Source organism: Coccomyxa subellipsoidea, assembly GCF_000258705.1.
Source record: "Coccomyxa subellipsoidea C-169, whole genome shotgun sequence".
In the NCBI taxonomy this organism is placed as follows: domain Eukaryota; kingdom Viridiplantae; phylum Chlorophyta; class Trebouxiophyceae; family Coccomyxaceae; genus Coccomyxa; species Coccomyxa subellipsoidea.
Genome location: NW_005178021.1, coordinates 630,606 through 657,109, shown reverse-complemented (window position 1 = coordinate 657,109; position 26,504 = coordinate 630,606). Strand labels below are relative to the sequence as shown.

The window sequence follows — 26,504 nt, the reverse complement described above, 5'->3', positions numbered from 1 at the left end:
ATGCGCACACGGAAAGCTTGTCTTGGCCTTTGAACACACTTCTGCCAGTCAAAACACCCCGTATTGGTAATCAGGGGGATTTCTAAACAGCTCACTGTTGCAAGGGGATATGCCACAGTATAGTAGATCTCCTCTGATGGTGTAGGGCAACATTCTTCAGGGCACGCGCTGCATTTCCACTTCCTCTGGAATGGCAGTGGCCGGGGGTATTGCAGCGGCGGGGGGAATTGCAGCGGCGGGAGGGAACGCCACAGGGGCCTCCTCCATGGCTGCCAGCTCAGCCGTGCTCTCCTGCAGCCGCACGTCAATCCCCGGCACGTGGCTGAACGAACGCGGAGTCACGTCCAGCACGTGGATGCCTGCATGCATGCGCGGGCATGTGCTCGGAAGACAAGGACTTGTTAATATGTGCACGCAGGTGCTCAAGAGGCAGGCAATCACGTGAGGACTAAGTTTGAGGAGAACATACAGTTATGACCTTGGACCTGCACTTCCATGTGCACTTCTTGCACGGAAAGTCAAAAGGAAACACGGGGAGGCGCCATGGCAACTCCCCGTGTTTCCTTTTGACTGACTGCGCAAGAAGTGCGCACAACTATGATGCAAGCAAAGGAAGCAGGGCCCTCTCTCCACCCCAGGGCCATCTGGCATCACTGTCTAAGGCAACAAGTTTTGAGTATCTGACAATCCTAGGATGAGCTAGCTGCCTTGAACAGGACCGCCGCACAACAAACCTGAGACCATCTTCCATCAAATCTTCCAGGGCAAAATGCTGGAGAGCCAAGAAGAGGGTATTATTATTATTATTATTACACGCTTTTCCTGCCAAGAGGCAAGGTGCGTCCTGCAGACAAGCTGCACTTAAAGGCTGCCACAATCCTATCCCTTGTTGGACCCGCCAGATCCAAGCAAGACCCAATCAATCGTGGGCACGGTGCACAGTATTTGTACTGCCCCCCGCCAGCCGGGGCCAAAGAGGGTATATGCTTGTTTGATTTGATTTTACCACCACACTGATTCCGACTCCTGGAGGTGTAGGTCACCGATCTAGACACATCCAGTCTAACAACGATTGTCGAGTCTTCACGGTCTGTGCATTGTCTCCACCAGGACAGCAACATGGAAAGAACATGAGAACCCCAAAATTAAGAGCCAGCGGCCCATGGAACGCAGCAGGCCCGCTGATGCCGAGCACATATTTCCCACAAAGGGGACAGAATGCTGGAGAGCCAATCTGCTCAACTTCTTAGATTATTACGTTAGAAAGAGAAAAAAACGGAAAGCAGGGGCTCATCTGGCCTGGCGATGCCGCGCGCAATTTCAACAAGAGCTTGGTGCCCTCCAACAAGGGCGCCACCCAAGAAATCTAGCTATCCAAATCCCCCAAATGGGACAGAACGCTGGAGAGTGAAGAGTAGCTGAGTATCTGTTAAGACTTTACGAAGGAAAAAAAATGTGCGCACCGGGCCCCCCGATGCCGCGGACGGCTAGTTCGCGCAGTTCCTGGTGGCTGGCGCAGTACATGCAGCAGGTGTGCACCGCGCAGTCATCGCAGCCGGCCGGCAGTCCAAACGTCGACGGCAGCGCAAACCGCTGCCGCAGGTGTTGCCGCGACACGCATGAGAACCTGCATTGTGCGGCATCACAACAGAATCCTTGAAATTTCAATAAAAATGCGCGCAGGTTGAATGCGAGCACAGCGCTTGGTTCTGCACAAGCGGCCTGCTGTGAGCAGAGGGGGGCCCAGCAAAGTGCCCAATCGGAGTCTTCAAAGGTCCTCAAACTGGACCTTTGAAGACTCCAGTTTGAGGGAAAGGGTTCTCATGGAGATCAGAGTGAGCGGAGTATTTTTGGCGGTCATGACTGAAACGTGCTCGAAAAACAAAAAAAAAGAAAAGAAAAAAAAAACGAATTCAATGTTTTCTTTTGCTGCAGATCAGCCTCTGCAGAATGCATGTGAAAGTCCACTATGTGCATGCTGCATTGCCTACACCACCAGCAGGAGGATATTTTGGCCCTATTTACCAAATAAATTCAAAATTGCTGAGTTCCCTTGTGCATACCATGACATGGTGTTGAGGCCGTAGCTGCCGCAGGCGTTCCATATGTGGCCCAGACCGCAGCCGATCGCCACCGACGCCCCACAGTAGAGCGCTGACAAACTCGCTATCGCCTCCTTCCACGTTCTGCGCGCAATATTGTTAGTGAATTGTTCTAAGTGATTACTTTTACATGTTTGCACAGTGAATTCATGTCCATCCGGACGTGAACCGCACAAGCTGCCACAAGATAGCACATGCCTGTGGTAGCCTATGATAGGTTCATCCTGATGGACAGAAATTTATTTCACTGATGCGATCCTAAATCTCGCAGGCATCACTGCACGAAACAGTAAAACAGATGCATACATGAAGATCAAACTGACAGCGGATTTCTGCAAATGTTGGACACTGAGCACGGCTTTGAACAATGGGGTCGTCCACACTTAACAGAGTCAAGCTCGTGGTTGGTTCCTCATTATCTCCCGAACGGAGGGCTTTGAGTCCACATTTACGCCAAATTTGCCCCGCGTTCCTAAGAAATCCTCGTCGTTGGCCCCAACCACGAGCAGGGCTCTTCGTTGGGTCCAACCACGGGCCCCCCGCTAGATTCAGCCGACCAGATGCCAAATTGGCCCCGCATTCACTAGTGTGGACGGCCCCAATATCTGCACAATTTGCGAGCCACAGCAGCTGAGAAGTCAAGATTGCACACCTACGGCTTTGTGGCTTGCCCCTGAAGCGGGCTCCGAGGTCGCCTCCATATGCAGAGCGCGCCCAGCGCGTGGGGTGTATGCCCACCCAGAAGCACTCGCCCACTGTGCGCCCAAAGCATGCGCCGCGCCACCTGAAGGGGTTCAGGCTGTATGCCTCCCTGCCATCATTGCAAATTCAAGACACTATTTGACTGGTAGGCCTATAAAGTCTTGGAATGATTGTGTCAGGAAAGACTTGGACAGTCTTGGGCTGAGCTTGACATGGTGGAAAAGGTGCCAAGATAGGCCGAGTTGGAAGGCTGTCATAGAAACGCTGCTGCGACGCACCTAAGCCTACTGTGGCTTGGATGGGCGTGTAATAATAATAATAATAAAAATTTGACTTCCCTCACCCCAGGCATGCCAAGGCACTCCAAGGCAATCCAGCAGGACAATAGACAGTGAAACACATAATCGTGCGCACAAAGGGCAGACAGCATAAAAAGGGGATGTCACCAACCCCAGTCCAGAGCATTTGCATGACATAAGGAGCATATCTTGACATAGATGTGAAGCTCTCACCAGCAGGGGATGTGGACACCGGCCTTGAGCACCCTCATCTTTGGCGCCCAGCACTGCACAAACAAAGACTGTACATCAACCAATCAGCCACTCATTTCACCAGATGGCCATCACCAATCTGTGCGGAGACATCAGAGCGAAGCAGACTCCAGAAGGGAACAACATATCCCCAGCTGTTCTTGCAAAAATGCCGCACACGCAAAAGGCATGCCAAAGGCACACACATGCAAAAGGCATGCATGCTGTATGGTGTTTGAGAAGTGCAGAGCTGTGACACCTCGAAGAGGCCGTGTGTCCACCTGCCATTGCGCACGACTGGCGCATACTGCTCAGCCACCTCACGAATGAGGGGAGGGAGCTGGTCCCTGTAATCTCCTGTGAACCCAAGGGGGAACTTTTAGGATCACGAAAGGCTTGCACTCGGTTATTTGCATGCGCTTGATTCGAGGATCTGAGGCAACTCGAGGTGCACACCTTCAGGCACAGGCCACGTGAGGGTAGGTGGGGGCTGCCAGTCGGTCTTGAAAGACTCCCCCTTCACGACGTCCACTGTCGTCTCCAGCCGTGTATGGCCGGCTGCAGCTCTGGCATGCGGTGCTTGCCCGGGCACATCCTGCGCTGTGGTGGTCATTCCTGCTGCTTATGGACCCCTCGAGCCAGGCCAGCACACGGTTTCATCATAGGCTATTGGTCGACCTGAACCCTTGAAAACGGCCTTTCACCACAACTCAGAGGCAGGTCAGCCAATTGTCCTGGAAAGTAGAGTGCCACTTGTCAAAGTGTTGATGACTGCCGTGGCAAAGGATAAAAAATTTCGGCGTATTTGACGCCTTTTCATCGAGGAGCTGATTCCAGCTTCCAAGAAAGCCATTTGCCACCTGGCCGTTACTCATGTCTACGTAATCTTCTCTTGGACAACCCCGATTAGATCAAGCAAGCAAAGCACCTTCCTGTATCACCAACAGTCGCACGCAATACTTGCATTTGACCTTTAGATAGGGACTCGACTGCACCGAAGGCTAACAACGGCTTTCACAGCACAGGCAGAGGCAACTTGTTCAGATCTGGAACGCAGGGGTGATCAAGCAGCTGCTACCCTTATAGGAAGCAGCTAATTCCACGCTGAAAAGAAAGGCATACTTTGGACTGTGCAAATGAACTCTAATTTGCCAGGGGTGCCAGTTCATACGGGGTGAAGCGTTCCACAGAACAGTACAAACCAAGCCATGGCGAGAAATCCCTTTGGCTCGCACGAGACCCTCCCTAGAAACCTCGACAACGAGCACAAGTTCGCCGAATGGTTTCGTGTTGCCGATAAAGGTGTGTGTTCTCACTGAGTTCGGTGGTCTCCCATCTCTTTCTTATGCAGAAAGCATAGTACAGGATCTGTTATCAAGGTACATATTGAAGTCATATCATTCTCTCGAATGCCCTTCCAGAATTCATATAGACAGCGTAGGACCAATATATAAATGTCCTGAAATTTCGCTCCCCTGACTACACAGATTTTTGTCTTCTCTCGAGTGCTTTGTGGATATGGTAGTGGGTTCTTCACCCTTGATACAACTGTCAAGTGCAATTAGCCTGATGCTCATTGCAAAAGACAGAGATACTAAGCAATGCATGTCCTGCAGATGCTGATGGAAAATTGACAGGCGCCGATGCAGTCAGATTTTTTGAGCGGTCTGGGCTCCCTCGAGATTTGTTGGCAAAGGTGCTGCACATCCTTCCCTATGACTAATGAAGATGCACTGTAGTATCAGTGAAGTTGTGGTCTTCTCTTGCCATGAGGGGTATTGCAACATCATCAGTGCGTTGGGCATGCCTGCAGGTGTGGAGCCTCGCTGACAGCAGCAGGAGGGGCTACCTCGATGTGAAGGGCTTCAGCAAGGTCTGCACATAGCTGTCTTGCCATGCAACCAATTCTTACCAAACATGGGAGCACTATTAGCTTCTGCCATGCGGTGTATAGTTTTTGCTGCTTGCCCTGCAGCCACTCCTGAGCGGCTTTATGAAGCTTAGGCAATGTACCTGCTATTGACCCCTGAGCGGCTGTGGCTGTGGCTGCAGGCAATGGACCTGATATCGGTCGCGCAGGAGACGGGCGAGGTCTCTGCCGAGGCATACACACAGGCGTGGAACGAGGTCGGGGGCATCTTGCCACCGCCCCAGATGGTGGGCATTGAGGATCAGGTAACCACAAACGAAACTCATTGATATTCACCTGCAGCAGACTACAACAATACTCAGGGCACGTGGATGCTACCAGTCAGACATGCAGCCAGAGATGCACGTCAAAGGAAAAGTTTTGGCTTAGTCACCCAGTCAATGATCAGAATGTGGGGCCATTGAGGCCTGCCCCGGGGGCAGAAAGGCAGGGAAAAACAAGAGAATCAGCCAATCAGAGAGTCCACTAGTCATCAATTAACATGATTAGTCATCTTCAGGTGGAGCAGCTGCGCATATCAGAGGCCGAGTCAAATCCCTTTGCGGCTAACGGGGCCCCCCCGACGCGCCCGGGCGCTGACGCGGACACATACAGCGGCGCTCCCTCCCCCGGCGCGGCCCCCTTCCGGCCGCCAGCCATCATTCCCCCGGCCCCCTCCCCTGCGCGCTCCATGGTGAGCCCTTCCCTTTGCACTTGGTGACCGCATGCACTTCACAACTTCACTCTTGCCAGTGATGCAATTTGTTTGTAGTGTCCTGACCTGTAACAGGATTGCCTGATCGTGGTCGGAATAGGCACTCCCCACCATTCTTGACTTCTGGGCCTAATCTTGCCCTGCAAGCGCACCTGTGCCAATGCCAAAGCCAAAGCCAAGACAATCCTAGGAATGCAGTGCCTGTCCTTCATGGGCTGCATGCATTGCTGCGCTTCACATTTCTTGCAGGCGCTGCGCCTGTGCTTGGCTTACAAAGGTTGAAGCCCGTCTGGGAGGGTAGCAAGCAATGATTCTCATAATATGGGCTCAACTTTTTCGTCTGGAAGGTATATTCTTGCTCAGAAGGGCACTGTCTACTTGCTTGGCTGAGATTTTGAACGTCTGCAGGCGTCCACGCCGTCCTCGATGACCCCTGGGTCTGCGAGGAAGTCTGGCTGGGGCCGTTCCAGGACCACAAAGAAGTCTCGGCTGTCCACCGCGGAGTGCACCTCCATCGTGGACGGCCTCAAACTCATCTACTTCACCAAGGTGCGCGTCAATTGCCCCATTTTGACAGGTGCTTCTAATGTCCCTGTCCCCGGATTCAATAGAGGCTCCTGGGCATGGTGCGTCTGCAGACAGGCTGCAGGTGAAGGCTTTAATTATCCCACCCTTTCTTCAAATGGCCGCATCCATGCGAGACCCTAGGCACAGTGCTCAGTGTCATGATTTTTGGGAAGTGCTCGTTCGTGGTACATGGTGCAGGCTGACAAGCACTCGTTTTCCAGCTTACCAGCTCTTTTGTCAGACATCAAACATGGATTATTCCTCAAAATTTGGCGGATGTCACTGCAATTGAAGTACGTGTCTGCCTGCAGATCCGGCCTTTGGAAGAGATGTACAAGTTTGGAGCTTTCTTCTCCTCCTATCTGAACGAGAGCGACTTCTACGCCAAGCCATCCGTTCTACTCCTCGGCCAGTACTCGACAGGTCCTGCCCCTTCACAACGCAAACCTGCCTCCAACAATCACAAAATTGCAGTTTGCACATTAATCACACAGAGATTAGAAAAGAAATCTGGGCTCTGAGTGAGAGAAGAGACACACTTTTGTGGCAGGCGCACAGTGCAGAAACAAAGCCTCATGCAGATTCCAGGGATTATCAATGGAAGAATCACTGTCGTGATATCTCCACCTAGCTGTGGGATGGCTGAGGACTGATCAGCCTCCTCACAGTCTAATCGCAGTGTGTACCTTAAGATTAAGCATTGCTGAGATGTGGGCGGTTGTGATTGTGTGCAGGCAAGACGACGTTCATCAAGCACCTGCTGGGGCGGGAGTACCCGGGCATCCACATCGGGCCGGAGCCCACTACGGACCGATTTGTGGTGGTCATGCATGGCCTGGAAGAGCGGCGCACGCCTGGCAACACTCTCATCGTGCAGCCAGACAAGCCCTACCAGGTGCTGCATCAAATTCACCCTTTGGATTGCATCTATATTATGGTGCTCCCAGTAAATCCTACAGAGGGACTAGTAAGTGACCTGCAGGAGACTCTACACGGGGAACAGAAACTTACCTGCAGGAGACTGTGCACAGGGAATAGAAGTCCTTTGGTGCAAGCAGTGATGGGGACTTGACAGCTGTACCATTTCCCAAATTTGGTGGCATCCAATTCTGGCTTCCCCACTGTTCTGGGTAGAACACACACATTGACATCTGCAAATGTCTTGTGTGCATTTCAGACTGTGTGAGTGTGTGTACACACCCGCAGAACTTGCAGCTTCTCTCTTGCTCTCTTGGTAAGCCCGGCCTTCTGAAGCATCACTCCGTCGCACTGGGGTGCCCCAAGCTTGTTCTTAACGCGCGCATTTGGGCTAAGATTTGTCTGGCCTAATGCGATTGGCCCCGGCTGGCGGGGGGCGGTACAAACACTGAGCACCGTGCCCACGGTTGATTGGGTCTTGCTTGGATCTGGCGAGTCCAACAAGGGGTAGGATTGTGGCAGCCTTTAACTGCAGCTTGTCTGCAGGACGCACCTTGCCTCTTGGCAGGAAAGTGTGTAATAATAATAATAATAATAATAATAATAATAATAATAATAATAATAATAATAATAATAATAATAATAATAATAATAATAATAATAATAATAATAATAATAATAATAATAATAATAATAATAATAATGATAATGATAATGATAATGCGATGTGTGTATGCATGCGTGCAGGGCCTGTCGCAGTACGGCAACGGCTTCCTGGCCAAGTTTGAGGCCGCGGCCTGTCCCAACCAGCTGCTGGAGGAGGTCACGCTGGTAGACACGCCTGGTGTGCTCTCCGGCGAGAAGCAGCGCATCGAGGTCAGCCTGGCGCCACAGTTGCCTTATTTCCTTCGTTTCTCCGTTTCTCTGTGCCATGCAGGGGCTGTAAAATAACTGATATAGGGTCCCTTTGCCATGCAAAACGCATGTAGAGTGCCTTAAATTGTGAATGATGAAGGAAGGAATGTTCGTCAATTGCTGGCATGAACTGGGCTGGAACTGAATGTATGATGGCAACAGTCTTTCTCTTTTAAATGTACCTCTCACTGATCAGGGAAATTGCCGTGAATTTAATTTCCAGAGTGGGATGGCCACGTTTTTCCCTCATCAGATTGGCTGCTGATGTGATTTGTCTGCACTGCAGCGCACGTACAATTTCATAGAGGTGTGCGGCTGGTTTGCTGCGCGCTGTGACCTCATCCTGCTGCTCTTCGACCCTGCCAAGCTGGACATCAGCGACGAGATGAAGGAGGTGGGGCCCTCCTCACTCACCCTCCCAGTCTGCCAAAGGGCTATTTCTTTGGCAGGCATGACGCAGAATCATGAGCCCTCAATGACCCCAAAGCAGTCGTAATGCAGTCGTAATGCATGAGGATGTTGTGCATCATGCCTGTCAACTGACAACCCGTTAGCACATTAACGAGATAGGTGCTTAAGGAGACTGCATGGTTACTGCATGGTTGATAACCTGCATGGTTATTGAAGACTTGAAGTGCCCAGTTTGGCAGTTTGAGCAAAAAAACATTGCAGGAAGGCTGCATGCTATATGCAATTCAGATCTTCTAGATCACGTCTGTCAAATCACTCATCGTTTGACAGACCGGCAGGAGAGGGTTGCAGAGATTTTGAATGTATAGATACTGAGCACTGTGCCCACGGTTGATTGGGTCTGTTTTGGATCTGGCGAGTCCATCAAGGGGTAGGATATGTGGCAGCCTTTACTGCACTTTGTCTGCAGACGCACCTTACCTCTGGCAGAAATTCCTTTGGTGCAGAGGACTCGCGGCAAGTTTGCTTTCGACTTTGATTCTTGATCCCAGATCCCAGTAACAGGTCACCAATAATAAGTCTTATTGTTATTATCAATGCTGAGGAGGCACGTGTGCATGGATGTGAGCGCAGGTGATCCAGTCGCTGAAGGGCCACGATGACAAGGTGAGAGTGGTGCTGAACAAGGCCGATCAGGTGGACATGCAGCAGCTCATGCGCGTCTACGGCGCCCTCATGTGGTCCCTCGGCAAAGTCTTCAAATCCCCAGAGGTAGAGCCAGCATTCTTCTGACAGACCAATCACTTTATATGTATATTTGCCCTTGCTCTGATCTGCTGGTTGGGCCGTTTTCTCCCTTGCTGAGGCTTTTCCAATGTCTTGAAAACTACAACGTAATAGCAAGGAAGCTTTTTGGGTAGTTTTTCAACTTGGAGGGCATGGCCTCACTCTGTTTGGTTTTTCTTGAGGACAATCTTGAGACTCGTAACTGCTGTTTGCTTGTTCCCCCTATTTGGGAGAGGCCTTGCATTGTCCGCCGGCCGGTCCTAGTGTCTGCCCTGCTTGAGAGAGGGACACCGAGATCTAATCAGTTGCCGTCTGCATATTTTTGTATTGTAAGCCACACCAAGGGCTCTCTAAAAGTCACTTTCTGACAGAATGAAGGCTTGGCTTGCAGGTGTGCAAGGTGTACATTGGCTCCTTCAACGCTGACAAGCCCATCCGTACGGACCTCAACCCGGCCGGCCTGGAGCTGTTTGAGAAGGAGCAGGCCGACCTGCTGCAGGACCTCTTTGACATCCCCCAGCGCGCATGCGACCGCAAGGTGCATATATGATACCTGTGTGTGCAGATTCTCGCAACAATGTGCGTGCAGCTCTTCTGATGCAGATCTTGGGTTGTGAAGGGGCCTTGAACGCTTCATCTTTGTTGCAGCCACTTCTGTGGATTCAGCTCTGGTGACCTCTTACTGGGATCTGGGATCAGAATCAAACTTGAAAGCAAACTTGCCACGAGTCCTCTGCACCAATTTAGTCACACCCGCTGCCTAGCAAGAGAGGAATCCATCGAGGGTTGAATGGTGATTAATGTAATATTGCTGTGTGGGCATGCCTGCCGTTCGTGAGTAGAGCTTGGTGACGGCAGGTGAACGAGTTTGTGAAGCGGGTGCGTGCGGCAAAGATCCACACGCTCATCATCGGCCACCTGCGCAAGCAGATGCCGGCCATGATGGGCAAGCAGAAGGCGCAGGAGAAGCTTCTGCGCGACCTGCCCACCCACTTCGCCCATGTGCAACGCGAGCACCACCTGCCGGCAGGTGCTCACCTGCGATAAATTTCTTTTTATACCTCCTTGCCACCTGCTTATCTTGATGAGAATAATCCAGAAGCATGCAATCATGAAGCTTGTAATGTAATTTTTTTGGGGGTTGTCTGCTGTGTCTCCAATCCTCCGAGTTCTTCAGAGCTGTCATGCTTTTGAGAAATCTGATTGGCATTGGCAAATCACCTGCAGGATGGCAATGAAAAGGGGCGATTGGCGATGCCTCGAGAGTGGAGGAAGCTGTGTCTAACATGTGGTCATGCGTGTTGCAGGGGACTTTCCGGACGTGAACAGGTACCGGGATATCCTGGGCGGCTATGACCTGTCCACCTTCCCCAAGCTCAAGGAGAAGGATGTGAAGGCGCTGGAGGATGCACTCTCCCTGGATATCCCCTCACTCGTCAAGCAGGTGCCACTGGCGTCCCTTTCCCCTCCTTTCCCCTTCCACTCTTGTTGTAGGGAAAGCACCATAAGCTTTCATGTGTTGTTGGGTTGCTGTGGCCCTCTGTCGAGATCTGCGGCCGTCATCTCCTGCGAGGAAGCACAAGTGTTCTGTATTATTGGCTGTCTGCGATGCACTTCATTTACATTGGTGCCAGTGGCAAGCCCTGTAATCTTTTCTAATGCTAGCGCTTGGATTGGAGAACAAATGCGTCCAGGCAATCAGCACAGGGTTTCAGTGCTGATAAGACTTTTCATTGCTGCGGTAGTTCATGAATTTGTTGATAAGCGATAGGTTACTGACGGGACTTTCGTCTGTTTTGCAGTTTGACAATCCCTACGGGTGAGGAGCTGGCAGGGGACTTGCATGTCTGGGGGGCTGCTGACACTGCTGTGATATCTGGCGCCCTTGGAACAGCATGTACCACAATAAGGCACTTACCAGACAGCACTCCAGAACAGCAATTATGCCACAGAAATGTGTGTTACACTAAGTGACACTGTGAATCCCGTTGGTGCAGTCCCTAGAGAAAGCTGCACCTGTACTTGTATGAATAAATGCAGAAGGGTCGATCTAGCATAGTCAAGCATCAGGTGGCCCAGAACTTTGCTGGCCATGAAATGGAAGGGCTTCTGGATGGTTCAAATTGTTGCTGGGGTTATTGCATGTGTTGCATAAGGTTGATAATGACCCTATTCATGACTTATGGGTGGGACATGAGATCATGCGCGGGAGCTCTGTACATGACATGTGCCACTTGGCATGACCACGTGATGACGGCAGCCTATTGAGTACTTGGGATCACTGATTTCTAGTGGCACCTCAAATTTTGAGCTCGCGATCGTGGGATAAAATAAATAACCGTGCGCCCCTTGCATGCACACGCTGGCAATGTTACATCACTTGTAATCCTTTGAGAAAAAAGATTCTCAGTGTACTGAGGAGCTCAGAGCTAAAAATGTGGGGCCTGAGCAAGAAATTCTTAAACATTGAAAACTTGCAGGTTTGAAGCCCTTGAACCCTACTGACTCGAGGGGAATCACTCATACAGACACAGCTACAAAACCTTGTCACAACAGCTATATAGGTAAACATTTTTTTCAAACGACGATCATTAGGTGAATTAATGTGACAAACAATTGCAAGCGATACTCACAGGCTCTCAGACGCTAAGGGCTTTCTTCTTCACTTTTTGTTGCAATACCTTATCACCTCAGCTTCACAGAAATCTACTGAGATCAGTAGCAACTCTTAGAAATGGCTCTCGCAAGATTTTAAGTGCGTAAAGCAGTAGTCGAAGGATCAGTGTAAGGTAGCTTGTATAGAATTTGCTGGGAGTCTTCACACGTGGGCACGATTGAACTGGTGGATGTTGTGAGCACGATAAAGATGGCTTCATCAGGGAAGCCTGTTGTATTGGTAACCGGGGGATCTGGTTACCTCGGACAGTTTCTTGTGCAGGCGTTGGCAAAAGCAAACTTTCAGGTATTCAACTTTTGCAAAGAGCCCCTCCTTGACATCCATGTCCCCATTGATCGATGGTAGACAACTCAACACCTCTCTGCTTGGCAGGTAGCATTCACGCATCACAGTACTGCAGCACCAATTCTCAGAGGAGACGTCACAGCATATTGGGTGAGACACCTCAAAGCTGTTGGAGGTCTGCCTTGCATTGGTTGGTTTTTGCAGCACTGACTCTTGATGCTCTGACACAATTCTCATATGGCTTGCATGGCGCTAGTCTAGCGGACTTCTGTATTTGGCGCAGGTGGACCTAGTGAGTGGGGAAGGTTTGGAGCAATGCATCTCCAGTCTTCCATCACTGTCCGCAATTATCAACACTGCAGCCATCTCATCTCCAGGAGCTTGTGAAAAAGACCCTGACACAGCAAGGTATGCGCATTATGCTGTGCATGTGTTGGGCTGTACTTGGTTGGGGAACGAAAGATGTAACTTCCAGTGCTCGCAGGGCTGTCAATGTCCCAAGCAAGCTTCTTGACGCGCTCTCTGTGCATGCCGGAGAGCATGGAAGCCATCCTCTCTTCATCCATCTATCGACGGATCAGGTGCAGAGATATGGTCGAATTTTCAACCCCAGACTTGCCTGTAAATATGCAACATACTCCTATTCTCATGCTGTGAGCTTTTAGTTGGAGGCAAGCACAGCACAGCACAGCGCTAAGTCTGCCACCAAATGACATCTGTTCTCTTATCTACCGCAGGTGTACGATGGTAGCAGAAGTAATTGGAGAGAAGAGGAAGCCGGCAATCCTGTGAACGCTTACGGCAAAACAAAGCTGGAAGCAGAGAAGCTGATACAGGTGCGAAGTGCAATCCACATCTGTGCAGGACTTCATCTATTGGTCAACTAGGTCTCACCTGCCGTGCACAATGGCATGCACTACTGGACCCAGCAGGACTTCTCACCAGTCCCCTTCCTAGCTGTGAGAAGGAAATGACACCTTAAATGCCCAATGAAGAGACGGCGCTATTTTGTTCTGCAGGAGCGATGGCCGAATTGCGTCATTCTCAGGAGCAGCATAATCTACGGGCCGCAGAGTCCGACGCCCGTATCGCGGGCGCTGTTCCTGCAGTTTGTCGCGCGACAGCTAAAGGAGGGGACCCCCACCAGCTTCTTCAACGACGAGTTCAGGAACCCGGTCTTTGTGGATGACATTGTGTCGGTTGTTCTGCGGTTGCTGCAGCCTGGCACTGTACTGTCTGGCAGGTGGGCATGCATCCTGTTGACCAGGGCTTGTTATTGGCAAGATGGCATGCCCAATGGATTCCTCAGATGTGACCTCTGCATTTGCCCGCCCTTGATGAAGATTGCTCAAGGTTGCCTGGACATGAGTTTAACTGAGAAAGTAGGCAAGACTTCCACCTTGTCATGCTGCAAGTCCCTTGTATATCTGCTGTGCTGCAGTGGTTACAAGCTGTTTCACTGTCAATATCAGTATTCTGAGAGTGCTCATGCATGTGGGTGCAGGGTGTATAATATGGGGGGTCCAGAGAGGCTGAGCAGGGTCGACATGGCCGCAAAAGTAGCAGAAGTGTGGGGTTACTCACCCGATGCCATAGTCTCTGCGCCCTCCAGCAGTGTCAACCGGGGCGTTGCCTCCCCCGCTGACATATCCATGACTAGCCGGAAGCTTGAAACAGAGCTGGGCCTCAGACTGACACCCTTTTCAGAGGCGCTGCAACAGATTGGCCGATTACCCTGAAGCCCACGATTGGTAGGAACGCGAGCTGTACTGCTTGACATGAACATGCCCACAGCGGGGTGTTTTGACTTACCTCGTCATTTCTAGGCAATTGTCAGATCTGAGATGTGGGCGTGTGGTTAAGTCATAGGGACATGGGATTTGTACTGGTGCTGTCAACAACAGATTGACATAGTGTGAAAACGGTCTGATGGTTTGAAAGCATAGGAGGCTTCATAGCATTTTTTTTAAAGATTGAGAAAGGTAGAAAATACGACAATTGCCTTGCAGAGGCCCCGGCTGGCAGGGGGCGGTATAAATACTGAGCACCGTGCCCACGGTTGATTGGGTCTTGCTTGGATCTGGCGAGTTCATCAGGGGTAGGATTTTGGCAGCCTTTACTGCAGCTTGTCTGCAGACGCACCTTGCTTCTAGCAGGAAAAGCGTGTAATAATAATAATATATTGCAGAGGCACAGTCAGGTGATTTTGCATCTGCTCACATGCACAATACTAGATCTGTACCGAGCATTGGGAAGATGGAGATCCAGCAAATAGACTCGCATCTTGGAGCTTCCCGAATCAGGACAATACTAGTGACCCCACTCCACAACCAAGGCGCCTGTCAGGTGCGTGCCTGTCACCGCCTCATACAAGCAATTCGCTTCTATGCACACTCCCTGACAAAATACTCCTCACTTCGCGGGTGACAGACCTACACGAGGTATGGCTAGAAGAGGTAAGTATTGCATCTTGAAAGCAGCCTGCATTGTGCACTGACTGCTTGTACTCATCTTCCTGGAACTTGAAGAGCATTTGGCTTTCTTGACATTCATCTGCAAGGCCTCCTTAACCATTAAGGCATTGCTTCATCAGTTGCTGTGTGCCACTTTCTCGCCTTCTGATACTCCTGCTGATAAATCAACCCTGAATATTTCCAAGCCACGGGGACGCTCTTCAGTTCAGAGGCACGAAGGAGACCTGAAAGAGAAAAAAGGCATCTAATGCCTGACCAGTTTCCAACCGGCTGGACTTTTACCAGCTCAAGAGGTGCATAAATTATCTATCTGAGCTTCACTTCCTTCCAGCTATAGATAGATGTACGCCCCACCGCTGCCTGAGGGGAGCTTGAACTGCTTCCAATTCAGATATAAAATACACACGTCTCCTGCTGACTTAGAGCCCTAATCGCAGGGATCCACATCATAATACTTCTCATGAGCCGGTACAGAGATTATCTTGGCGCCAAGCTTGTCCAGGTGGCGCCCGCCGGAAGCATCGCCCAGGGCCTTCAAGTCTTTGAGGGCTGGCAGCACTGCAGCCGTCAGCCTGTCTCCATAGCAGCATCCAGTGTCCAACCCAGTCGCGTATGGCCGCTCCTGCAAAGAATCAAACATCAATTTGGACTCGGAATAGCTTGGATATGCAGAGCTGCAATGGCCTGCATGAAAGGTGGAGCACAAACTGTTTCCCCTCAAATGGATGCATGATCCCACAGATGCATGCCCCCTCAAGTGGACCCTCGCAAGGTCCTTCAGAAGCACAAGCTTGCCTCGGAAGGGGCTTGCGCAGGTCCACGTGGCTGGGCACACAAAAGCTGCTGGTGCATTCAATAGTTTATATCAGGTAACCTCAAGGCTGCTGACTGGAAACGGGCATCCTTGAGGTCTTTGTAGCAACTTTCACTTTGGTGGCATGGCCACCAACCAAGCACCATAATAAAGCCCAACTTGTCCCCCAAATAGCCGACCAGAAAAGCCTTGAAATTCCTGTTATCCTACACGGACTGCAGCTTGTCGCAATTGCTGGATGTGTGCACCCTCTGAGTCTGAAAACAACAGTGCTACAAAGAGGCATAAAGCGCTGGAAAATGTGGCGGCACGCGCCTGGAGCTTGCCCCCACGGCTTGTCTGCAGGCGCCACCTCGTCTCCAGCAGGAACAGCTTGTGCTAATAATATCAAAATGAAAATCTTTCAATTCTCAACTTGCAACTTTCATACGCCAGACTTGAATTGCCATACCTGGAGGCCGCGCTGGTGGTCGTGCCCAAAGTAGATGTGTTCGGGCCCGTCCCAGACTGCGGCCCAGGGGGGTCCCAAATGGCCCCTGTCGCACTTGGCCTCCTCGGCGCGCCACCGCCCGTTCGTCCCGTTCACCACCTCGCGCATCAGGTACATGTCCCCCAGCGACTGCCGCTCCAGGGGCACCTGTGTTAGTAACCCCACAGCAGCCGTTACTGCACTGCAAGACATTCTACATGTTGTGCTCTTGTGCGGAACAACTGCACCGAAATGCCCTACAGTAGCCGTCACTGCGCTGCAAGATATTGTGCATGTTCACCTGCGCTGTTCCTGTGTGCGGGGCACCTTCATTTGAGATGCCCCACAACAGGCGGCAGAGCGTTGCAAGACATGCTGTGTCGGTATGCGCGCTGATGGTGTGTGAGGGAAAACGGGAGTTGACAGGGCAGCAGATGCTCGACGTCATGTGCATTGAGGCTTGTTGTTTCTTTTCATGGGAGCATTGATGTGGGCCTATGTCGCTGCCCACCTGAAGAAAACCGCGAAGGCCGCAATGCGATTCCATCCCAGGCAATGCACTCATCAACGCATACCATGTGCTACTACAAGTGCAAGAGAAAGAACGTGCTCGGGGGCCTCGTATGGGGCGTCATTAGTTACCGCGCCATCGTCACTGTTTCCCCCACAAGAAGGCACAATGATAGTGCAGAAGGTACAAAGATCGTGTTCCACAATCAGTCATTTGGGAGTCTTGATGGGTGGGGGCCGCACGTCAGGCACATTGCCGGCGTGAACAATGGTGAGGCGGGAGGAGGGGTTGCACATGCAAGTGCATCCTGGAATCACACATCTCGGCGCCTGGCTGCAGCGTTTCATGCAGAGAACCCATCCCTTGTAAGGCAGAGAAAACAAAGATGCAATTTTATAAAAAATGAGCCCAGAGGCGCACGTCAGGCACGATGCCGGCGTGCACGACGGTGACGCCGTAGGAGGGGATGCGGAGGCTGAAGGGCAGCGCGTGCAGCCACTGCGCGGCAGCCGCCGGCAAGTCTTTCACCCATTTCTTCCCGCCCGGCACGTGCTTGCCGCGCGCCAACGCCTCGTAGGCCGCCAGCACCTCGTCGTCGTGGTTGCCGCGCACCGAGTGGAATTTGAGCCGCCGCGCCTCTGCCAGAACCTGCGTGCAGCCGGCAGAGGAGTGTGTTAGGGCCTGCCCATATGTGAATCGGGCTGCAGAATCGTAGGCTTGGTGATTTGAAAAAAAAGTTTATATTTCAGAGATAGATGAAGATGCCCGAGAAAAATGTTTAGACTGAGCGCAAATCAGCAGTATGTTGAGGATCTAATTCAGCAGTGCAAATGATTCCTCCTTATCTGTCAAATGGAGGTCGTCAAAGTTCACCTGCTGATCAATGCTGACTATCCAATGCAATTTGCCTTCACCAGTAATTTCCCCCAGACTATCTGGTATAAAGAGCAGTTCATTTTGCATTTGTACTGCACTCCATTAAACATTCACCTAATCCTAAACCTAAAAATGGCACCCTGGAGGCCAGGAGCTGCGCCGTCCCAAACTATACGATGGGGCAATCCTCAGAACATTTTTGTAATTTTTGCAATTGCAGCGCATTCTTGGCGCAGCACGGTGACTCACCTCCAGCGGGTAGGGGCCCTTGTCCACCAGGTCTCCCACAAGCACGACAGTGTCCTCCCCCTCCACATACTCAGCCTCCTCCAGCAGCTCCTTCAGCTCCTTGACGCAACCGTGCACATCCCCGATTATTATCAGCCGCCCGGGGCCTATGGCGTCCTCCGGCAGTGTCGCATGCACCTCCCCGGGCAGCAGCTTGCCGGCGCTCTGTGTCACACAGTCACACACCCAGTATGTCAGCATTGACACACAGTGACTAATGAAGAGAAGAGTCTGCACTGTTTGTAAGCCGGAACTCTTTCGCACACCCCACTCTTGGTCACAACACATGGTTAAAAGAAGAGTCTGCGATGGTAATGTGCCGGCGCTTTGTGGAGCAGCCCGGCCAGAATGTCAGGACCACGTCAGGGTGCAGGTGCAAGCTTCAAGGGTGACGCAGCTAGCAGGTTCAGCCCCTGACAACCATTATTCGGATTTGCCTCGTCTTTACTTTAATTCCTGTGCATGCTTACCACGCCGGCAAGAATGGTGCAGGCATCCCCCATTGCTGCAGAGCAGATGCAATGGCGAGGTAGCAGCATGAGAAATAAAAGGCAATCAGGGACTCACCGCAAGGAAGAGCAGATATTGGGGGCTGCTGCGGTCCAGGCCCAGGTCATAGGTGGGGGTGTCATCCTCCTTGGAGAGCTCAACTGCAGTGATCAGCAGCGCAAAGGCAACGCCTACCGTGGCCAGCATTGTAGCTGCCAGCGCGAGCTTCCTGTAGGAGCCTGACAATACAAGCAGGGATCATTGCAATTCCGTAGAATCTGTCGACGACTGAAGCGCAGTTTTCTTGATATTTGGAATCGATGTGGGGGCAGAGAACGTGCTGGCTAGGCCAAGCAGTGGGAAGCAGTACACTTGCAAGATCTGCAGATCTGGATTGCAAGTTGACGATCAAGAGCATCTTGCTGTCAATGATTTATATTCATATGCAGCAATCGCTTTTCTGGGCAGTGAAGAGACATAGGAAGGCCATTGCAGAGTGGGCATTGCAGATACTGCCTGCCTATATTTCCTGCGATGTTTATGGCTCGACCAGCAGGGCGAAAGGGGCAATGTCCTACCTCTCGTGGCTCCGCCCTTTACCGCTCTGGCGCTCTGCCTGTCGATGTCCTTCCTTCTTCGCCGATCGCTGGCCTCGATATCCCCATACTGACGGATCCCTTCTTCTTCCTCGATGAGAGGCAGGGCGGCCCCGTTATCGGCGGACATAGCAGTGAATGTTATCTGCTTCACCCAAATATGGAGGATATCTGATCCACCCCTTGATCAATCGATATCGGCTGCAGAGATCGCCAGGAAACAATTGAAGAGGACCGGCCACGGTGAGGCCGCCAAACACCAAATTAGGGGATCCTCACAATTTCAACGAACATATTATAGCGTGAACAGACTGAATGGCTTTTTTAAGTGCGGTGTGACCAAAATATTTACAGCGCCATCCTGGACACTCGGCAGGACACTGCGTCTATAAGTTTTTTGGCCCCTACAAGGGTTTGCTTATTCTGTCACCAACCCTTAGGTTATCAAAAGCTTGGTTGGCAAAATGGCCAATGAATTACTCGCAATGATGGATCCTAGCAGCATTAAGACGTTGAATCTGGAATTTTTACAACACTGGGCAATCGAAGCACCGCATGCGGAGTGACACTCGCTGCAAATGATTGTTCACCGTTATTTGCATCTGCGATAGCGATGTCCTCGCCTTTTGTACTATTGCAACCAGGCGAGAGTGAGAACCCAAGCTTTACTCTCAGTACTCAATCCTAAATCGATCTGTCATTCCTGTCAACATCGTGCCGAAGAAGACTTGTTAGTGATGTTGACAACAATCACATGGTTGCAGGAAATCGGGATGAGGCCTGGGCGGGAAGCGATCTCATGGAGTATTTTCAGCTCATGAGACTTTACAAGTTCTCGCAAACAGCTCTTGTGCCGACAAATTATTTAAAAGGAGTTCCTGGCGACACCACGCTTTGGAGGCAAGCATGAAACTCTGTCCATGGAAGCTGGCCAGATACAGTGATCTGTATTCTATATTCTCCACAACGAAGAATAAATATTATGTACGGGAAACTGTCGGTTGCTCCATTGTAAGGATGTTAGTTGCAAGCAGATCCCGTGCCCTGTCACTGTGTCTGACCTTTGGGCATATCGCAGGAGTCAGGGAACAGACATAGCTCAACTAGCTGACAGCTACCCATCAGCACAGAGGCCTTCCCTGGAGCCCTTCACTGCGCATGTTCTGGAGAGTACATTTCAGCTACAACCAGGAAAATTTGCTTTGTCAGAGGTGAGAGCAGGCTGGATTGCACTCTTTCACAATTGCTCATCCTGGCTTTGCCAGGAAATGCAACTGGACGCAAGCAAGAAGATGTATTACAACATTTTATTGCAAATCAGAGTGAAGTGGTGAGACTTCCTTTGTATGCAGGTTGACAAGGGGATACCAGTCGCTGTTGGCACAGTGCAAGCGAAGGCTCCTGAGAAAGAAGTGAAACGGGAGAAGAAGAAGGAGAAGCAAGGACAGAAGAGGAAACAGGATGCCCGATGACATTGTGCTATAATATTGACTTGCCGCATGAATCATACTCTTACAGAACGTTCTGAACCCTCCAAGAAAATTATACTTTGGCAAGTGAGCTGCCAGCAGCCTTGGACAATATACTGGAAATTGCTACCAACTAATCGTTACTCTGCCATGTGTTTCTTCCAAACACTGCCTGGCAGGCAGCATTTGCTGTACAACCGCACCAGAATTGAATACTGAGGATCTTCAAAAGTTGTTACAATAATCATACATGTACTTTTGAAGTGACTCAAGCGACACAAAGTACACAGCTTCGTTCACCATGTCTCGAACGGAGCTCCAAACAACTCAGCAGCTGACCGGCTGCTGGCGCTGTCCAACGCTGCCATTTCATCTGTAGTTAGCCGCCTGCGTTGCATACAAAGAAAATAGAAGTGCTGCTAATGTCACACATTGTCCTTGCAAGCACTTGCTCTTCATTCTAATTTAGAACCATAATCTCAGCGGCCGTTGGTGGCTCAGTTGGTGGCTTAACAGGTCAGCGCACCCAATAAAGAGCAGCTGCAAGTTGTTTTCCTTGTGATCCAACGGCAACAAAGTAGATTAAGTACGGGGCAAAGAGGAGACGAAGACGTTCTGCCAAGTGATATGACTGGCGCCAAAGCAGGCGGAGTGCTCACCAGCCCATGGCTCCAGCAACCTCTGCCGCCTGCCGCGCATTCTTTGCGCCTGCACAACAAGAAATGGTTAGCCTCCTATGTCCCCTTGCATTCCATCTTCCCCACAATGTCCCTCTCAATCGTCAATTGGGAATGTTCTGTGTCGCTGCTGCAGCTCCTGCTTTCTCTATGCTGCAAATATTATTATCGCACTCTGTTCCTGCCAGAAGCAGAGTGCATGTCCAGACAAGCTGCAGGAGCTCGCTGCCTCATGCACACCCCTTGATTCACACGCCAGATCCAAGCAAGGATCAATCAACCGTGGGCCCAGTCCGCAGGAATGATACCGCCTCCCGCCAGTCAGGCTTCAGAAATTATAGGACATCCCAGGATGGTATTGGACCCACAATCTGTACCTTCCAAGCGCCGGGATCTCCCGCTGTGGTATAGGCTACACTGTGCATGCTGTAATCTTGGGAGACTGCCAAGCACCTCAGTACAATATCTATATAATACAATCAAAAATTTGTCGAGGGAATATGAGAAAGAGTAAATGCACCCACCTGGAATGGGCAGCACCCCTTTGCAGATGGTCCAATTGATGGCCACCTGCGCCGGTGACTTGCCGCCGTGGCTGCTGCCGATGTCGCGCATCAGCCCAATCAGAGGCTGCACTCCCCGCAGCCTCTCCTCTGTGAAGATGCCGGACCTGGGACCGCCAGGCTTGTTCTCTGGGCTGTACTTGCCTGCATGACAAGCAGGAATTTTCTCAAGAACCCCTCCCAATTTTTGCGGCCGCTTTCTACTTGGTGTAGTATAAAGAGAGTGCTCCTTCGCCAGGAACCTATTGTATTGGCGATGCATTTCTCTTCACACACCGAGGCACCCCGTCCTTCCTACCTCGGTGCTCGCACTGACTTTCAAGCATGAACTCTCTCCAAGGATAAAGGGATTACTTGAATGTCAAAACGCCATGCCCTTACGGCATGCACTCACGGCAAGCACAGGACATTCTCAAAGGACCATCCCCAGTCAATGCAGCCGCTTCCTAACTAGATATTGAGGTTAGATAGTGCATACGGCCTCATGGCAAGCACAGAAAAAACCAGGAACGCTCGCCGGAGAGGGGTGTAATGAGATGCTATCTACTGTGAGCTGCATGGCACAAAGGCATACCTGTGAGCAGGCCCTGGGCCAGGGGTGAGTAAGCGATCAATGTGATGCCCAACTCGTTGCATGCGCGAAGCACGCCGTTCTTCTCTGGGGCTCGGTACAACAAACTGTACTGCACCTGGTTGCTTGCTAGCACCACTCCCTTGTCCTGCACGCAAATCAATCCAAATTTAGTGAAGCTCACCTCTCGAGTATTCTCTCCCCACAAGCAAGTGTCACAACAAGGTCTCCAGGTGTCCAGAAGCATCAAAATCTGACTGATACTCAATGAAGACCTGAAGAACTTCCTGTGACACTTTTGTAAGGGGCTGGCAACATCAACACTTTGCCAACACCAAATCCCATGCTCTGCACAGCCATGAAAGATCCAAATTTTCATGTGAATTAGTGACGCATGGCTGCGACTTACTAATGCTGAGATCACCATGCTGTTACACACGAAATTTTCATCCGCACCTGCAGGAGTTGATGCGCTCGCCGCAGCCGATCCTCTCTAAAGTTTGACACTCCCACGGCCTGTGCCAAACCGGCTTGTTTCACCCTCGCCAGTCCCTCCACAAAGGCATCGTTCGCCAGGGACTGCAGCGCAAAGCCCGGCCAGTGGATCATGTATAAACCCACCGAGGGCACCTGCAGCCTCTTCAGGCTCGCCTGCACAAAAGCCAGAAACTCATGATGCAGCTTTCAAAAATTTGCTGGGGCGTGCTGCAGTGGAGCTTGTCAGCTGAGGGCACGAGCAAGGGCAATATCATGGCAGGTTCTCTGTAAGCAGAGACTCAAATGTTGCCAGACAGAAGAGCTTGTTTTATGGCAGCAACTGAAGCGCTCACAGACTGAAAGAATACGGCTCAATAGCAGGCTGCAAGACATTTTTGCATGAGGAGTGCTCACCTCGCAAGCGCTGACAACTGAGCCTGATGTGAATCTCCAGGGGAGGGGTGCAAACTTGGTGGCAATGACTGGGGAGGCACCCTTCCTCCGCATGAAATCCCCAGTCAGCTCCTCGGATTTCCCAAATCCGTACACTGCACCCAGCCACATGGATGTTCATTTTGCCACATTGTCTGACACTGCTCTCCACGCCTCCATGCAAAGGCAGGCATGCAGCGAATGACTCCATATGCTCCTGAATATGCTCCTGATAACAGCACTTAAGCTGCTTCCAAGCCTTGAACTCAGGCTTGGAAGCAGCTTCATAGGTGGATGAGCTGTTTCAAAGGGGGGAATTGTCTGGAGACATTTCCCACCTTCTGCAGTGTCGATGAACCCAATGCCGCTGTCGATGAGCGCATCAAACGCAGCCCTAGTGCAGCGCAACAATTGTCTTTACTCCACAAGAAAGTCATGCAGAAACATATCTGCTAGAGGCTGGATACTTAAAAGATTGATGGACGATCACCATACTTGCAAAAGGAGGAGCAGTTACCTGTTCTCATCAGACCCATAATTACCATAGCTGTTGTATCCCCAGTAGCCTGCAAAGCTGAGATTGAGATCATGTGAAATCCAACCAATCTCATGAAGGTGTATACAAATATACATATTTCATCAACAGCGGACACGTCATAAACATAGGATGCAGGAGGATTGTACCTGTTCTATCGCCCCAGCTCCAAGCCCCAACGCCGATTGATGTCACTTCTAGTCCTGCCCACCACCTTCAATTAATTACAAGGCTTCCATGGCACGATCTATAACAGAACACGGAGTCCTGCCGAGCGCATGCAAAGACATGCCGGAGGATGAACTCACCGGATTTTCCTAGCTCTCTTGTGTCCTGAGATGCCTTTGGGGGGGCAAAAGCATCTACAGTTGCTGAAATTGTCTGTCTCACTGAACGAGATGGGCATACGTGTAGCTTTGAGGGAGTTCTGAGTGAGTGGGAGATAGCATCTGAAGCCAGAAAATTATTACGCGTCAACATCGGGACTAACTTTCTATACCGATGCTAGATACTTTCAGTTTGCTCAAGTGATTAGCAGCATTCAGAGAATTTGCACGTAACATATGGCACTTTCTTTCTACCAGCTTTCTGGACGTGAACGTGGCAGCAGGAATGTCTAGCTTCTCATCTTGAGGAAGTTGCCAGTTGCATCGCAAGCAACACCCTTCTGTTTAGCTTTCAACACAGCCCTCGAGTTCATTACACTCTGGAGATACTGAAGACACGGATGGACACTTTTGTGCAGGCAAGATGCGGTCTGCAAACCCCATAATGCATCGAATACAAAATTACCACTGGAAATTCCGCTTGAAGCAGTAATCACTGCGCAGCGCTAGAGCATGCTAGCAGCGCTAGAGTGCACCACACAGGCCATTGCCAGACCCCTTTGATGGTACGCGTTCACAAGCCCATGGCTGGTGCCAATTCAAAAAAATAGTCAAAGTCTGCCAAGTCTTGAAAGGTATTGCATGCCCTTCAGGTCATGATCAACCAGCCGGTCTAGAAGCGGATTTGCCAAACTGGATCTTGAGGAGTGCTGCTGATTTGTCCGCACATTACTGCCTTGTCTGACAGTCTACCAAGCATACTGCTCCATATTAATAAGCAAATGCCAAGGTAGTGCGATCCACAATTGAGTGTTTAATTTCCATGTAGGTTCCCAGGTTGCTTCTTGCCCTGCTATTCCAGCTCAGCACTTCCTTTCCATATGGCTGCTCTTCCTGAAGATCACATGCAGATATTCGTAGTCCACTGATAGATAAAACTACTCCTGCCTCTGTTCCTTGGGCTGTGGCTGGGCTCCAGACAGAGGGTTGGGAGTGCTCCCTGTAGAAAGGTCACTTGTGCACGCTTTTCTGGCAGCTTCCTCCTGTGTTGCTGCTTGTTCTTGCCAGTAAAGTCGAAGTGGTGGTTGAAACAGGTACACTCCACTGGTGATGCCCACCCTGCACGAATGAGATCACTAGTCTCAAGGCTGCCACGCGAAATGCGTATTTTCTGTGTTTACACCGAAAAAGGCGTATCACTCACGCTATTGTAATGGCGATGTGCACCGATCTGTTCCTTTGCAGGATCCTGCCGAAAGACATGCACTTCAGATGGAAGATCCAACGTTGAGCTGTCCCCGGCTGGCCCAAGCGATGATACTCTGAGATATACGCCACAACACAGGTGCTGAGATCCTGATCTCAAGAAAGAATTTTTCGAGAGAAAAACTTTTGTGCTGGAAGCAGAGTGTTTGTTTTGAAGTTCAAAAACCCTATCCATTTATATCAGGGTTCTATTTTGGGCAACAACAAAGCATAAGCTCCCTGGAGCAGCCAGGCCCAAGATGGGATTCCATATACTCTCGTGCAACGTGCTGTGAGCCAATATGGTGTATCACACACGTCAATGGTACTACATAGTACCCTCGGCGATTGCAGCATCGGCTCTTGCCGGCGCCATCTACTTGTGGGGCGAGAAGACGTACGGCAAGTATAAGCCGCACACCCTGTCGCCTTGCTGGAAGCTGGCAACATTCCGCAAGTGGTGGGAGTGGCCCCGAGAAGCGGCGCCAGACGATCCTGTCGTCCTCAACCCGATGAGGTGCTTCCTTCGTGACTCATCAGTTTTTGGCAATGCATTAAGGAATTATGATGCAAGTTATTGTTCAATCAATTGCCAATTATACAGAGTTAGTACAGTTCATGTTAAGGGACTGAAGTGAGGGAATTCTCTCGTAATGGCTCTCTACAACTTGTAGGCCATGGCCAATGCCTGAGACTGCTAGTTCATGAGAAATTGGTGCACCTTGCCGCAGGCACAACATTCCGGCCTACATCAAGAACCTGCACATTGTGGAAGAGATCGAGGAGGAAGTAAAAGAAGAGGCAGAACACCAGTTGCATGCCTGACCCAAATTGCCACCGCAGCCTCTTGGAACCAAGATCTGTATGATGAATGATTGCCCAAACTGGCCCCAACAGACATGTACTGGCCTCTAGTAGACTGGGCTGGAGGCTGGCTTGGGGGCTGTTTGGAACTACCAAGATAGGCCCAAACCAGTCTTAAGTGGAGCTTCAAAGTACACATGTACCTTGAGGCCAGTGTTGACCTGCAGACCTACACCTTGAGGCCAGTGTTTTAAAGGGACTTAGTCCAGCCTTTCAGGGTGAAATCTCAGTCAGCAGAGCAGTGTCTTGCCTGCCAGGGATGCCCAAAGCTGTCGCAGCTGTCGCTCTTTCAGTGTGGCACAATTGCTCTG

General features: G+C 50.9%; 7 protein-coding genes across 7 annotated transcripts; 4 read left to right on the top strand and 3 right to left on the bottom strand.

Annotated features, from left to right (window-relative positions):
* Positions 1-156: 156 nt before the first annotated feature.
* COCSUDRAFT_45205 (hypothetical protein) lies at positions 157-3,947 on the bottom strand (the record flags this gene model as incomplete). Its single annotated transcript, XM_005643228.1, has 7 exons — positions 157-359; positions 1,464-1,627; positions 2,064-2,186; positions 2,755-2,913; positions 3,317-3,369; positions 3,594-3,691; positions 3,791-3,947. 7 exons carry the CDS (start codon positions 3,945-3,947, stop codon positions 157-159), a joined length of 957 nt encoding a protein of 318 aa, XP_005643285.1.
* Positions 3,948-4,542: 595 nt separating this feature from the next.
* COCSUDRAFT_38543 (hypothetical protein) lies at positions 4,543-11,378 on the top strand (the record flags this gene model as incomplete). The annotated part of the gene is made up of 14 exons (XM_005643227.1): positions 4,543-4,636; positions 4,951-5,030; positions 5,148-5,207; positions 5,387-5,509; positions 6,367-6,507; positions 6,837-6,948; positions 7,260-7,420; positions 8,191-8,319; positions 8,645-8,752; positions 9,403-9,540; positions 9,947-10,093; positions 10,414-10,585; positions 10,863-10,999; positions 11,358-11,378. 14 exons carry the CDS (start codon positions 4,543-4,545, stop codon positions 11,376-11,378), a joined length of 1,623 nt encoding a protein of 540 aa, XP_005643284.1.
* A 1,043-nt stretch (positions 11,379-12,421) lies between these two features.
* COCSUDRAFT_20470 (methionine adenosyltransferase regulatory beta subunit-related) lies at positions 12,422-14,256 on the top strand (the record flags this gene model as incomplete). Its single annotated transcript, XM_005643226.1, has 7 exons — positions 12,422-12,517; positions 12,605-12,667; positions 12,801-12,925; positions 13,002-13,098; positions 13,255-13,353; positions 13,537-13,775; positions 14,022-14,256. The coding sequence occupies 7 exons, from the start codon at positions 12,422-12,424 to the stop codon at positions 14,254-14,256; spliced, it is 954 nt and encodes a 317-aa protein (XP_005643283.1).
* Positions 14,257-15,418: 1,162 nt separating this feature from the next.
* COCSUDRAFT_68178 (Metallo-dependent phosphatase) lies at positions 15,419-19,358 on the bottom strand (the record flags this gene model as incomplete). The annotated part of the gene is made up of 6 exons (XM_005643225.1): positions 19,017-19,358; positions 18,517-18,677; positions 17,911-18,114; positions 17,206-17,433; positions 16,257-16,442; positions 15,419-15,613 (listed from the first exon to the last, which is right to left on the bottom strand). Exons 1-6 carry the CDS (start codon positions 19,162-19,164, stop codon positions 15,419-15,421), a joined length of 1,122 nt encoding a protein of 373 aa, XP_005643282.1. The 5' UTR covers positions 19,165-19,358.
* A 168-nt stretch (positions 19,359-19,526) lies between these two features.
* Positions 19,527-20,759, top strand: COCSUDRAFT_54871 (hypothetical protein). The gene is made up of 4 exons (XM_005643224.1): positions 19,527-19,684; positions 19,799-19,934; positions 20,113-20,245; positions 20,387-20,759. Exons 1-4 carry the CDS (start codon positions 19,648-19,650, stop codon positions 20,504-20,506), a joined length of 426 nt encoding a protein of 141 aa, XP_005643281.1. The 5' UTR covers positions 19,527-19,647; the 3' UTR covers positions 20,507-20,759.
* Positions 20,760-21,158: 399 nt separating this feature from the next.
* On the bottom strand, positions 21,159-24,632 carry COCSUDRAFT_38540 (Aldo/keto reductase; the record flags this gene model as incomplete). The annotated part of the gene is made up of 9 exons (XM_005643223.1): positions 21,159-21,211; positions 21,705-21,887; positions 22,318-22,462; positions 22,771-22,965; positions 23,206-23,339; positions 23,562-23,617; positions 23,741-23,789; positions 23,908-23,952; positions 24,626-24,632. 9 exons carry the CDS (start codon positions 24,630-24,632, stop codon positions 21,159-21,161), a joined length of 867 nt encoding a protein of 288 aa, XP_005643280.1.
* Positions 24,633-25,631: 999 nt separating this feature from the next.
* On the top strand, positions 25,632-26,154 carry COCSUDRAFT_60042 (hypothetical protein; the record flags this gene model as incomplete). Its single annotated transcript, XM_005643222.1, has 2 exons — positions 25,632-25,846; positions 26,061-26,154. 2 exons carry the CDS (start codon positions 25,632-25,634, stop codon positions 26,152-26,154), a joined length of 309 nt encoding a protein of 102 aa, XP_005643279.1.
* Positions 26,155-26,504: the final 350 nt, after the last annotated feature.

Coding starts and splice junctions, on each gene's coding strand:
- COCSUDRAFT_54871 (XM_005643224.1), top strand. CDS start 19,648: ATGTCCTCGCCTTTTGTACTATTGCAACCAGGCGAGA. Junction 19,685..19,798: donor ACTATTGCAACCAGGCGAGA/GTGAGAACCCAA, acceptor ACATGGTTGCAG/GAAATCGGGATGAGGCCTGG. Junction 19,935..20,112: donor GGCGACACCACGCTTTGGAG/GCAAGCATGAAA, acceptor GGCATATCGCAG/GAGTCAGGGAACAGACATAG.